Genomic DNA, 13,590 nt, shown 5'->3' with positions numbered 1-13,590 from the left:
ATTTCACCGTTCCGCCCTGTTTCTGCTGCTCTGCGAAACAGTCTCAAAAATATAATCATACAAAAGCTGTTATGTTCCATATCTGCAAATCTCTCTTCAATGATACTGTTCATGATTAATGATACAAAATGAAAATGCATTTCTCCTACCTGTCCCCTTTTTGCAGGTGTAGGTGAGATGATAATTACAGGGCACATCGTTCCACTGGCCATTTTCATGCCAGATCATAACGACGCAATCCTCTCCAGATGAAAAGAAGCTGTCTGGCTGGCTAGGTCTCCAATTCTCATATTGCTAAAAGAAATAAAAAACAAGCAAACAGGTTACTGCATTGCCCCTCACCATGTACAATAGGTGGTTTATGACTGCCTTTTCATGAAAGGAATACAAGTAATGCACTGTATGTATGCCATCTACAGTATTATCAATACAAAGAGGGGTCTGGATTAAATTAAAACTATGGATCTGTCATAGAACTAACTAAGTACAACTATGACAGTGCCATAAACTTTTCTTCAATTCATACCAGGACTCCAGAACAGCACAGCTCTCTTAAAGATCTCTTGAGCGAAGAATATTTTTTTTATATATTTTATTTCCCTGGGATAATGATAAACATTACATTACAGTAACTGTATGTTTCAGCTAATAAACCCCATTTAGGTATCAGATAAAAATCTGTTATTTTGTGCAATAAGACATTAAAACCATCATGGGAACTGTGCATGGTTGTGACTACAGGGCCAAAAATGCACTGATTTAGCTAGACTCCTGTGGTTTGGCAGGAATGTCTGATAGCTCAAGGCATTACAAGACCGTTACTCCAGATCTGATAACGTCATTAAACAGGTTTATTTTGGCTCTCTTGTAGTTAGTATAAACTGCAATAGCCGGATCAGTTTGAGTGGAGGAATAGTTCAGCAGCACTCCACCCAGTTTCATATGAATAGCTGAGTAGCCTTTTTCCCCCCAGTGTAAATACTGAAATTCATTTTGTATACAATATATTTCTGTTGCATAGATGTGAAAACTATTGAATGTACAGTAAATTAAACACTACTGGTTTCTGCAAGTTGTAGCTATGGACCCTTAATCTACTCTTGCCTTTCAGCACTTGCTCACACAGACAGCCTTCTTATCTCCTTCTAACAGCATGCAGCTGGCCTACATTATCTTGGGGTTCCCCGAGTCTGCAATCTGTTTAATACTTCCACTGCAGCAACTGATAGTGCATCAGAAATTATAATCCTCTGACTATCTGTTACAATGCATTTACATAGCCGGATACAACAACCTTTCCTGCTTATGCGTGCAGAATTTAAGCTAAAACTGCAATGTTGTTTTCACTTCCTGTATTCCAATTATTATACCCTGTGTGTCTGTTACTGTAACAGCTCAGCGTTATGGGAAGTAATACCAGCTCCTCACTGTGTAGACACTGCAGCATGTTTTGATGTTTAGTTTACAATGCTGCAGGTTTCAGTCTCCTCACGGTAATCCGTGCATCAGCCGGACCTACATTTCACAGAAACCTCAGTTACACTGAATTAAGAGAACTTCATTTTTGCTTTCCTGTTATATAGTGTCTTTGACCAATTACTGATATTATTTCATGTGGCTGATTATGTTCAACTCTGCAGTGAGAAGATGTTAGAAGTTATGTTACTGTAACTATTCTCTTCCTCACACTGAAAAGATTAATGAGCCTGTGCCTGCAATGCACCATTTTCTATGTGAAGAAAAGCTACTTCAGAAACAGAGACCCACTTTCTGTTATTTTAGAGGGTTTCTTGCTAGTTAAAGCAAATGATGATTAGCAGAGGTACAACAGAATGCCTTAGCAACCCACAAATACAGATGTCAAGACATTGCAAATGCTCATGACAAGCGACCAAGTGTTTTACAGTAACTGTTCAATGTTTGGATCAATATGGAAACCTGACTGCTCACCAACAAAGCTAGAAATATATATATATACATACACACATTTAAAAAAAAAAATGCTTTTAAAAAAGAAGCAAAACTGATTCATAAAGCTGATGGTTCATTATAGAGTTATACGACTTTAAAACTTTGAGAATGATCTCCAAAATAGTGAAAGCATACTTGTATTACCTGATGTGTCCACATGGGTGTGCTATCAATACGTATGTGCAGCATTGGTAATTCAACTGTGACATTACCCATCTGGTAATGTCACAGTTGATTTGCCTCACAGAAGTATGGTCCGGGCCACTCCTTATAATAGTGTATCATGGTAAATTTTAGTACCTTGTTTGCCACTGTTTTACCATACTTTCATGATACTTTTTCCACATGTAGATGTACCCCAGCAAAGCTCCTTAGCTCCTTGCTCTTATTGTATTACTTGTATTGTAACACTTGAAATGTATTTGCTTACGATTGTAAGTCGCCCTGGATAAGGGTGTCTGCTAAGAAATAAATAATAATAATAATAATAATAATAATAATAATAATAATAATAGCATGTATTTCAGAAGCTGAATATTAAAATTCTCAAACCCCAAAAACTATTGTTGGCCTCTCGTACTCCTAGCCCACAAATACTATGAACACAAGTTCGATAAACCAGGAGCACTGAACTGTCTGTTTTTTCACCAGCATTGCCTTACTTTTGTTGAGCAAAAAAATAAGGTCAACTTTCCTTGAAACAAGCTTCTTTTTTTTGGTTTCTTGATTTGGACTGATAAGCAACAGAAGATAACAAAGAAGGAAACCACTTTATTTATTCCCTACATACCATCTATAAAAAGTTTTTTAATCTACCATTTTAAAGACATGTAAAGACGCCTTATAATATTCTGCTGGTTTCCCTTGGTGCAGAAGCGCTATCGTCTGCGTTTTCATCAGAAGGGAATATAGAGAACACTTAATCATAACACGTGCTAGAAAGGGACTGCAACAGGAAACTCAGGGGGAGAAAGTGTTTAAAGAGCTGCCCCAGCAGTGTAGGCAAGCTGTGAGCCTGTGTCTCAACCATGTAACATATTAGTTTGATATAAAAGGAGAAACAGAGAGCTAAATGGTTTTGGCAGCTAATGACCTGATGGAAATGCGCCCAGTCACTGTCTTTGCCAGGGCTCGGCATGGGATAGGTCATTTGGCCCTCACCGCTGGCCTGCCCCTTGATGATTGTCTACTGGTTCTCCAAAATGATCGTGTGTAGTGGTCGACTTCACCACGACACACACAAAACACTAATTATTTCCAGTCTTGTGTAACTCGGAACTAAAAGCAGGACCTTTGCTGCATCCAGAAATTATATCAGGTTGAGAATTTTTTATCTGGGAAATTATACTGTGGGACATGAAAACACCCTGAGGTGTGCTTTTGAAACTTGAATCCCAAATGTTGCGTGGGTATTTGCACCCTGCCCCTGTCTGCTACGCTGCGTTACATCTTGATAACTAAATCGAGACTGGCACAACTGAAGGAAGTCATGCACTCAGTCTAAGTGACAGATAACTGGAAGCCATCAGCCAGAGGAAGAAAGATATACTGTGACCAGTTAGCTACTCATTCCCTTGGGGCTTATGTTAGTCACTGTTAGTCATTAGAATAAATACTTGGGATCACAGAAAAACACTGATGTAATAGTAGGAGTACTTGGTTTGTCCTTCAGCTGTCTATCCAGGAGGCTTTCATTTCTCCGTATGAAACAGAATTGGTCTACACGGAGGACTGAAAATGTACAGCCACAACCATAGTTCTGAACAAAATGCATAAAATGGGTGTCCAATGTGAGTTTGATTCCTCTGGCCAGGTGCATGGTACACAGAGAGGGATGCATGACATGGAAATGCAATTAAATTGTCAGTTTTAAGAAATGGAAATGCAACTATGCACAATGCTGGAAGTACCCTTTTCTTTACTTCAGTAACTTTATTTGTTAGCTATTTCTTATTTGTTACTGCATACAGTTTATTGTTTTCTTTTATAATTAATATCTCTCATTTTAGAATATAAAATAATAACATATTAAATAAATGATAGCTACCCCTATTCCATAACTGTGTGGTATTTCTCTTATCCTGACCTTGATGCAGGGTGGTTTCTTTTCTTCTCAATACGGTGTGGGAGTAACTTGGGAAAATGTTATTTACAGTACTCCATCCCCAGCCTTTTTAGAAATACACTATGGTGCTTATAATTGTGCACAGTTTGAGCTTCCAGCTCGCTTCAGCCAAAATATAACAACAAGAGACATCCTACTCATGACTTATTAACATAATGGTAATATTCACTTAGTAGGATATCTCTTGTGTATTTTTGTGTGAACCTGATGATGCATCAGTTGCAGTACAATCCTAATGAATCGCACCATGCTGACTTCTAAAAGGTGATGTCTCGCTGCATGCATCACACATATCTAAAACAACATGTTCAACTGCCTTCACCTGTCTGCCGGCTTTCAATGTGCTATTCATGCACTGATTTGTTGTACAATTGAACTGACATGTAGGGATAACCAAAGGGTTATCTTTTCAACCCCCAGTCGTATGTTAATTTCGACTTTGAAGTTAAAACAAATTTGAACTCCGGGGCACACAATTAGCCACTTTCCTGCTTACTTTAAGCAACACCAATGCCAGAGTCTGCTCCACCCCTGCTGTTCTCCATGACAACCAGCCCCAAATGGAATAGTCACACCAGGGGTGATCCATCAGTGAGGCAACACACACAGACAGGCAGATAAAAGATAATGTACAGTTCAAGATTCAAATGTATCCCTTTTAAAAATGTAACATCTTCCAGTAGAATATGCTCCTAATTCAGTGAGCTTAATGAACAACATAGACGGTTAGAGCCTTGTTCTCTGATACAGAAAGTGGCTTTTCTACTGATACCCATTTCCAACTGGATTGAAAACTCAAGTGCCAGACTGGTCCGTAATGGAAGCACTGGTTACATATACCCGTCATTGGGTTTCTCCCTCCATGGAAGTCTGGACATTTCAAAGCATCTGCTACTGTTGTCCTATCTGAAGCATTACTAAATAAATAAAAGGTCACTGATATTTCAAACAGTGGGGTCACCAACCAGGGGCACCCACTTCACTGTACAAAGCTCAGCTGTGGGTAACATGTCAACAGTAGAAGCCCACAGGAAGTGGTCAACAGTACCATTCCGTTGAGGTCATATAGGAAGGAACTTGCTGCAAAGGCACGCTTTTGTATCACATCGGATCGTGGAAAAACAGTGAAAAGCTTAGGTATTTCTTATGTTGCCTCACCAGATGTCTGCCGTCAGTCCAGCGGAAGTCCTGCTCAAACATCTTATCGTTCAGTCCAATCCACTGGTAGTCATGTCCCAAGCCTAAAAAACAAAAGAAACAAAAGTAAAGCCTTCAGAGAAAATCCATATTAGGATGCCATTGGAAATAAGAAAAATCATTTTTATACTCATGAATCATGCTTCCTGTTCTCAAGCCCAGCTTTGGAAACAGTCAGAACTATTTAGCTGTCTCTTATTTTGTAAATTCAGCATGGCTACAATGTGGTTATTAACGCCTTCTGGCCTCAAGTTCTTAAAGCAATTCTTACTGATAACAGGAAAATTGCTTGTTTATTTGCTGTAGGAAATCTGACCTGGGAACTCAGTTAACCATTCTGGCCTTCATCCTACAACCTTCAAAGTCTTTGGGATTAGCTTGAACTTTAAACTGAAAACCACAATCAGCACACTAGCACCAGCTCTGCCACACACATACATTCTCCATGATTCAGTTATACAGTATGATCTCCCAAGCATCCGTTACCCTAATTAATAGAAATACAGCATTTCCTACCAGTCAACCCAGTGCACTGTACAGCTAATGCACTCTACACATGGCTAAGTAAATATTTATTCAAATAAGTCATGTTACTTATTTAAGTAGAGCATTTGTGAATTCTGCTCATGAAAACAGCTACTTAAAGCATAGTCGTGGGTCCTATTCACAAAACTTTAACTTGTGAGTTATTTAAAGTCTGTTTTGGGTTACCAAACAAAAGGTTTACTATGCATGAAACTTGTCTGGACTTACAAAACAATTGTACTGGGATATAAAACCTTATTAAGTCAATATTTTTTAAAAAAGTAATTAGCTTCTAAAACCATTTAATATTACTTAGCAATTTTTTACACATTTTTGTCTGTATCAACACTTACGGTTCACAAAGAGCTGCTCTTCATTCGAGAGGACACTGGTGAGGTGCGCCCCCTGCAGGCGGCACTCTCTCTCTGCGGCATCCCAGGTGCGGCGGTGCGCAAAGTACTTGTAGCAGTGCCCCTGGAATTTGTGCCAGCCGTAGTCACAGGTCTCAGTATCTGAAGAAAACATGAAAAGCACTAAGTACTAAGGTACAACACTGCCACTGTGTTTAATATAAACAATAATGATGGTTTGGAATTATCAAGACAGTGAGTTTCTGTCCGTCCCCCCCGCCCCGCACAACCTCTAACAAAAACTGAGGAGGAACTCAAAACTATCCAGTTCTTGTGGCTGTTTAATGCAAGACAAATTTCACATAAACATCCTGGTGGCTGCCCGTACATTGACCCCGCAATACCCTCTACCGTAGCCCCGGGAGAATTCACTACTGTACAAGGTGAAATACCCACAGTCTATACATCCTTTTATGCTTCTTCAAATTCCAGGGGTCTGGGATTTACTGTGTGGATTATTCTCTTAGTAGAAATATGTCAACTATCAAAAAAGAAGATATATGGATATGGGACCAAAATGCTCAATCCCAAAGTGATTGGGTCCAAGCTATATTTGAACCCTGTCCTCCAGAGGAAAAGGGTTCGTACTTTAATCCACAGTGCCACACAGTCCCTAATAGGTTTTTAGTGAATGAACCCACACATACAGGACAACTGAAATCCTTTCAGTGTGAAGGAGTGACCTAAGGATAAGAACATAATGATATGACTCAGCATAAGCCATAATAAATGAATTAGCCATTCGCTATAACGATGCCCTGAAGAATATTTCAGTTTTTGCTGATTCTGTTAAATATCGCTCATAAAGACCTTTTTTAGAGAGTGCTGTTACTACATGCCAGAGCTGCTGAGTGATGGCAGCTCTAGAAAAAGAAAAAGAAAAAAATGCAGCACTGTGTAGAGCTGGGGGAGCAGGGGCAAGGCATCTACATCAAGAGAATTGGACAAGACATTAAAGACGTCCAGCAGGAGAGTGGCTTAGTAAATGACAAGGTATCAGTTTCTACTTTAGATCTGACATCTACAGATGAATAAACCAGGGAAGGGGTTACTAATATTAACCAGGGACCCCTAACTAACTACAGCCACACATTTCAGAGCACAAGGGGGCCTGAACTCTGACACATGTGCACTCAGTCTAAAAATGAATATTTATCGAAAAATAATTTTGGGTCTGTTTAACTTTGCTTTTGGGATTTTGAAGCCTGAAGAGGCATTTGGGGTTTGGGGCAGTGGCGGTGGAAGCTTTTTACGATTGGGGGGGGGGGGGTCGAAGCTTCCTCAGTGCTATTGTTAGTGTTCCCACCTAAACACAATTCATGAGTCAATAATGAAAATAATTAAGGCCCTACCTAAATCTTCAGAAAATGCAGCTCAATTGATGCCAAAACATGAAAAATCTGAAATGTAGTTCTAGTGTCTCATTTACTTACGTAATTTAAAAAAAAGACATACAGCATTTCATTTTCTTATTGCATAAATACCGATCTGAAATGGTTTACAATGTTTTACAATAAATCATTTACAAAAAATCCAATCGAGCAAACTTTGCAGTATTTCACAGTAAATAACACTGGAACACAAAAGCGAGCCTAGACATACCTGTGTATTTACAGTTCACAGTTCAACGATGCGCTCACAGCATTGTTCAGATACTCTGTAAAGCATGGTCTATGCAGCACTGACAAACACACCGTTTTTAAAACATGTTGTAGACTTTCTTTTTGCTTGAATTCATGCTCTACTGTACTGAGCACATGTCAGCGTTCCCTAGCACCGCTCACTTGCTGCATCGGGAGATCTAAGATAGTAACGTGTAACTTGTTCACAGTGTGTTTATAAAGTTTATTCAAAGTAATCAGTCTGCATCCAGTTGTTTGATTTCTACAACTTGTCATTCAAACCGGAGACAAGTTGCTATTCATGTTGGGCTTACTATATTGCAGTTGACACTGGCAGACTATTCAGAGGGTGTGTACTAGAATGGAGATTTACTTTCATGAAGCAGAACAAGGTCAAATGCATAAAAGAATACAGTATTTACATATTTTTCAGGTTAAAGGAAATCAATCAGTTTTTTAAAATACAGATATACCCCTCAGATGCCATAAAGAGACCAGTGGCACTAGCTCAATCAAAAGACAAGAGCTATTGCTTAAGAAAAGACTAACACAGCTTTGCATGTTCCAGCTTCAATATCTCCTGGCTTATTAGATTGGGCTAGGAACCAGGAATCGGTTCCATCTGTTATAGTACAGTTTTTCTTAGATTTCAGAGGTACCCTATTCAGACATAATTAAAGGTATTGGTATTGAGGTATTAACTTCACCGGGGCTGTTAGCTACAATAACAACATCTAACAACATCTTTCAGTCTGACTGTCTAGGAGGTCACAGTCCTGTTGCTCCCAATTATTCCCTACTTCCCCATCACGCAACTTCTCAACCCCCACTGCCCTGTGACTCCTAATAAAGGTGTTCTTAGTATTTTGCTCTTAGAAATCACAGCACATTGTAGTTATTTACATAATTGCACTTGCATCATGTGAAAGACATGCGTAATCAAAGGGTGTTGATTGGAGTTGATCAATTTGCAAGCTGTCAACAATTATAAAGTGTGGATGCCCATAGGGTTGGCAACATTGTTTGTTTCTTTTATAAATAAAGTACAATTCCTGCTAGAAACTAAAAAAGTTGAGAAGCAGAAAAGCAATCTTATCGGTGGTTACTCACCTTATTTATAGTTAAAAGCCCAGTTCACGTATATACAACAGATGAATTTAACATTAGAAATTACTGTAGAGAACTGGTCTGCAGAATGATGGAATTAATTAAACTAAACTACTGCAGATTTCAAACAGGATAGTCATTCAAGATTAAGCAAAGCACCATAGTCGTACTAGTTTACCATATAAAATGTGCTGACATTGACAAATATTGCATAAATAACATCCTGCAATAGTCCATAAAAGACAGTGAATGGCCTTATTCTACTATATAATATAGGGCTGTTGGCATCTCTGGCAGCTTGGTACTGTCAAAGATAGTTAATAAGGGAGAAATTGAGTTTCTTAATGCACATTGGGAGTTCTTGTTATACTCGCTGTCGTTTTTCATGCAAAGCATTATGAAGATGAGACAGTGTCTACAAGAGTTCATTCTCTTCGCATAGTCCCAAGTCAAACCACTGGGAGACATCCAGTTATTGTCACTAAAGTCAGGCAAGGAAAACACCATGCAACATTGGAAGGGATCTTCTAATTGTTTCCTAATCCTACAATCCCCCATGTGTTGATGAGAAAACATTTGCTTTTAATCCAGAGCTTTAATAAGGCTCTTTTATTCATTATCCCCTTGCACAGCTGCACAAGTCTTGTTCCGACGAAAAAAAAAAGGGGGACTTTGTATTTTTTTGGCAGACGAGCCTGAGAACACAGCTGCATTAATGGAGGCAGACTTGGGGGGTGGTTTAATGTTCAGAAATTGGAACTATATTCAGGCCAGCCTGTAATATATCAGCTTGTTTAAAAGCCGCCCAGCAATGCCGCTCTGGAGGTCAAACGGGTTAGAGTTTAATTTCAGGCAGACTGACTGGCATTTGTGTCCAGCCCTGCCCATCAAACAGGAAACATTTGGATGTTAATTGACCCCTGCACTTACTTATAAGTGTCAAGCCACAAACCAGAAGCACAATTACATGGTAGTTTAAGTCATATACATCTTTGCTAATGTCTTTCCAAATAATAATTATCAGCATTAGAATCGGAGCAACTGTGTGTTTCAGATAGTCACACTCAATGATGGTACCCCCTAATGAAAGTGAAGTTTAGCAAGACAAGCCTTCATGTATTGATGACAGATGTTTCCCATATAGATGTTGTACAGTACAGTATAATAGTCTATTTAAACATTTGACTTATTTTATATCCAACTGCCTATTTGCACAACCTGTCTGGAAAGGTGCGGACTATCAGTGTCAGCTACTGCTGGTTGAACTACAGTACTACATAAGCGTAAGCTAGCTTTTTTTCCCATACAAGGCCTGACCACTTTTTTCGTGGGAAGAAAGACTACATTTTGCTTCCAAAGCTTTAAAAGAGCCTGCCTATCCAATTTTCTATTGTAAGGAATACCATATTTTGCTCATAGCAACCACACGTTCCCCTACAGTTACAACTATTAGGGATTGTAAACAAACTGAATTGTCAGCAACTGTTTGTATAGTGCAGGATACACTATGGCAGAATGTAGCAAACATACACGAAGATATTTTATTTTAGTAAAAAAATGAACAGGGCTGTGTGAGCCATCTGCAGCTTTTAACTGTAACCTACTTTCCATCAGAAATCTGTCTAGACACAAACCAAGATCAAAGAGAAGGGAGAAAACTCCAAGGACGAGGCTATCTGCTGGGTGTTTCTTAGTAACAAGTCTGCCTCTCTACAGCACTTCAAAGGTTAATTTTGTGATGACTAGCATCTACGCAGGGGGATTGAGATTATAACCTTAAAACCCCTCTGATTCAGCCCTGTTGTAGAATTACCAGTGTTTTCTGAACATTCTGCCATGCTGTTCACTCCCATGGATTCAAGGTACTTGCCAGACATGTCTAAAAACTGTAAGAAACGTTTGTGTGGGTGAATGGAAAGTTTGCCTGGAGAATTTATTTTCCCTCACGTCCCAAACCACTAGAGTTACTAGATTAGGAAATGATTACCTAAAGCCAATGGCTCATAAAAAGACAGGTCAGTAGAACTGACAGGAAATGCCCCCATTAACAACCCTAAGGTGACTTATTTGGTGAAGGATGACACATAAAATGAGAAAACCGTGTCCACAGCTGTTATTACTACCAGAGAGAGCACTCATACTGTCCCGCTTCTGCAATTCAACTGACTCTGGCACTGCCCAACATATAATTCACTTTACTAAATAATGTTTTTCGAGTTACCTTGTTCACAGACGGTCCCGGCGTAGCTTGGTAGACACATGCAAGTGAAGGAGTTGATGCCATCAATGCAAGTGCCTCCATTTTGGCAAGGGTTCGACTGGCATTCATCAATATCTGAGTATGACAACAAATTATTTTTTTTTGTGAGCTGTGCTGCAATTACAGTATAATGTAGATGTTATCCATGTCATAAATACAAATGATGTACAATAATAATAATAATAATAATAATAATAATAATAATAATAATAATAATAATAATAATAATAATAATAATACATCTATTGTAGGCAGTATATGTTAAAACGAGACACTGAAAACTTTTCAGTAATCATATTCCAATACTCTGAATCGGCAGCCAGGTTTCCTCAATCAGTTTGAGTTATGCTAGCCTGGCCAAGTCTCACAGACCACACCTTTGCACTCCACATATGTTAAATGCATTAATAATTACTTTAGCAGAGAGATAAAGAGGAGAGAGAGAGCAAACACCCCACAGAAACCCTGCATGCAGAGTTCTGTAAAAACATCATGAGATTACAAAGAAAAACACCAAACAATGCATGCAGGGCTGAATTAGGCCTTTATCCATTGATTATTAACATCCAAAAAAGAGCATTAAAATACTGGATTCATCTAAAAACTAGTGACCCAAACTCACTCCATCATAAAGCCCTGCAATACCAAGAGCTCAGCCCAGAAAAGAGTCCCCTCAGCCAGCTGGTCCTGAAGCTCACTGAGCTGAGCAACACTGACATCAGTCAGCTTCAGGACAGCACTGCAAAAACAATTCCAATTAGTGTCAACCAAATTATAAAACACCTGAAACACTCCTATCTGGACCATTGGGATACAAACACTAAAACACAAAACAAACTAGAGTGCTATCGGACCCTAAATAGAAATTACACCCTGGCAGAATACCTGGTAACTGTCAGAAACACAAAGCAGAGGCAGATCCTGACCAAATACCGGCTCAGTGACCACAACCTGGCCATTGAAAAAGGCCGACAGAGGCAAACCTGGCTGGCCAGGGAGAACAGGCACTGTGGTCACTGTGAGACAGGAGAGGTCGAGACAGAGATTCACTTCCTGACACACTGTGAAAAATATAAAAACATAAGGGACATTTTCTTCCCCAAATTCTGTGATTTAGTCCCAGAATTCCCAAAAATGTGTGATACCCAGAAGCTGTCAATCCTGCTGGGGGAAGACAAACACACAGCCAGACTGGCCGGTCAATACGTGGAGACCTGTCATAGCCTGAGGGACAGACCGTGAACACGTCACACTAGAGAGGGAAAAGAGAGAGGGAGGGAGGGAGGGATTCTGTTTAATATAGAAAGAGGGAGGGAGGGAGGGAGGGGGTATTGTTTAATTGAGGGAGGGGGGATTCTGTTTAATAGAGGGAGGGAGGGGGATTCTGTTTAATATAGAGGGGGGAAGGGGGTACTGTTTGATATAGAGGGGAAGGGAGGGATTCTGTTTACTGTATTAATATAGAGGGAGGAGGGATACTGTTAGTATTAAGAAAAATTCTTTGTCTGTATATTTGAGTTGGTTATGCCATGTATGTGCTTTGGCAACACAATTATTTTTATTGTCATGCCAATAAAGCCAATTTGAATTGAATTGAGAGAGAGAGAGAGAGAGAGAGAGAGAGAGAGAGAGAGAGAGAAATCTAAAGAAATAAACTTTTTGTCTAAGATACCACCAGACCAACTGTGAAGAAAAGATCTGTAGTCTGGGTGACTGTTTATGTTCTGTGTGAACTTGAGTCCTTTGCTTATAAATCCTCACCTATTTCACAGTGCTCCCCGCTGTATCCTGGTGTGCATGTGCAGATGTAGGAATTGCTCCTTGGGTAACATGAACCTCCATTAAGGCACAACTTTTTGTTACAAAGATCCTGTCCTGTAATTAAGTCAAATGACACAAATATATTTTAGCCATGTTTTTGATTCAATACAGCCCACTAAGGTATACATTTGTTTCACTGACAATGTATAGAATGGTATCATTTATTGTTATAAATGTCATAGGCAATCGTTTTTCTGTACCAAAGTATAAAAAGCCCAAATTGCTGGTGAGCAATGTCATCATACAACACCACTAAAAAATGAATTAAGCATGCCGAGATGAAATGAAAGTTGCAGAGGAAGCAATAGAATCTTCCCTGTTTTAAAAATGTTCTTATCATAATAAGGAAAACAATTACTTAATCCTGTTATGCATTAGATCAGACTTAAAATGACATGCAATGTTTTAAAAGCAATAATGAAATAATATAAATGCAAAGGAAAGAATCCTGCAACTAAATTGTTTCTTGTGACCTTTACACTGGTGCAATTGCTTTATTTCTCTATTTCCCTTTGCATTTGCTTAAAAAAGGGCCAATAATGTTTGTTTTCT

General features: G+C 39.1%; 1 protein-coding gene across 1 annotated transcript in view; it reads right to left on the bottom strand.

Annotated features, from left to right (window-relative positions):
- LOC117403976 (versican core protein) overlaps positions 1 to 13,590 on the bottom strand; it is a 59,195-nt gene that overhangs the window by 3,785 nt on the left and 41,820 nt on the right. Inside the window, exons 10-14 of the mRNA XM_034006524.3 lie at positions 12,979 to 13,092; positions 11,179 to 11,292; positions 6,172 to 6,330; positions 5,255 to 5,337; positions 150 to 294 (exon numbers count right to left, since the gene is read on the bottom strand). Of these exons, the coding sequence (XP_033862415.3) occupies positions 150 to 294; positions 5,255 to 5,337; positions 6,172 to 6,330; positions 11,179 to 11,292; positions 12,979 to 13,092 (615 nt within the window). The remainder of the gene's footprint in view (positions 1 to 149; positions 295 to 5,254; positions 5,338 to 6,171; positions 6,331 to 11,178; positions 11,293 to 12,978; positions 13,093 to 13,590) is intronic.

Source organism: Acipenser ruthenus, chromosome 1 (assembly GCF_902713425.1).
Source record: "Acipenser ruthenus chromosome 1, fAciRut3.2 maternal haplotype, whole genome shotgun sequence".
Classification (NCBI taxonomy): domain Eukaryota; kingdom Metazoa; phylum Chordata; class Actinopteri; order Acipenseriformes; family Acipenseridae; genus Acipenser; species Acipenser ruthenus.
Note: the sequence above shows the minus strand (reverse complement) of the source record. Positions and strands in the feature narration are given on the sequence as shown.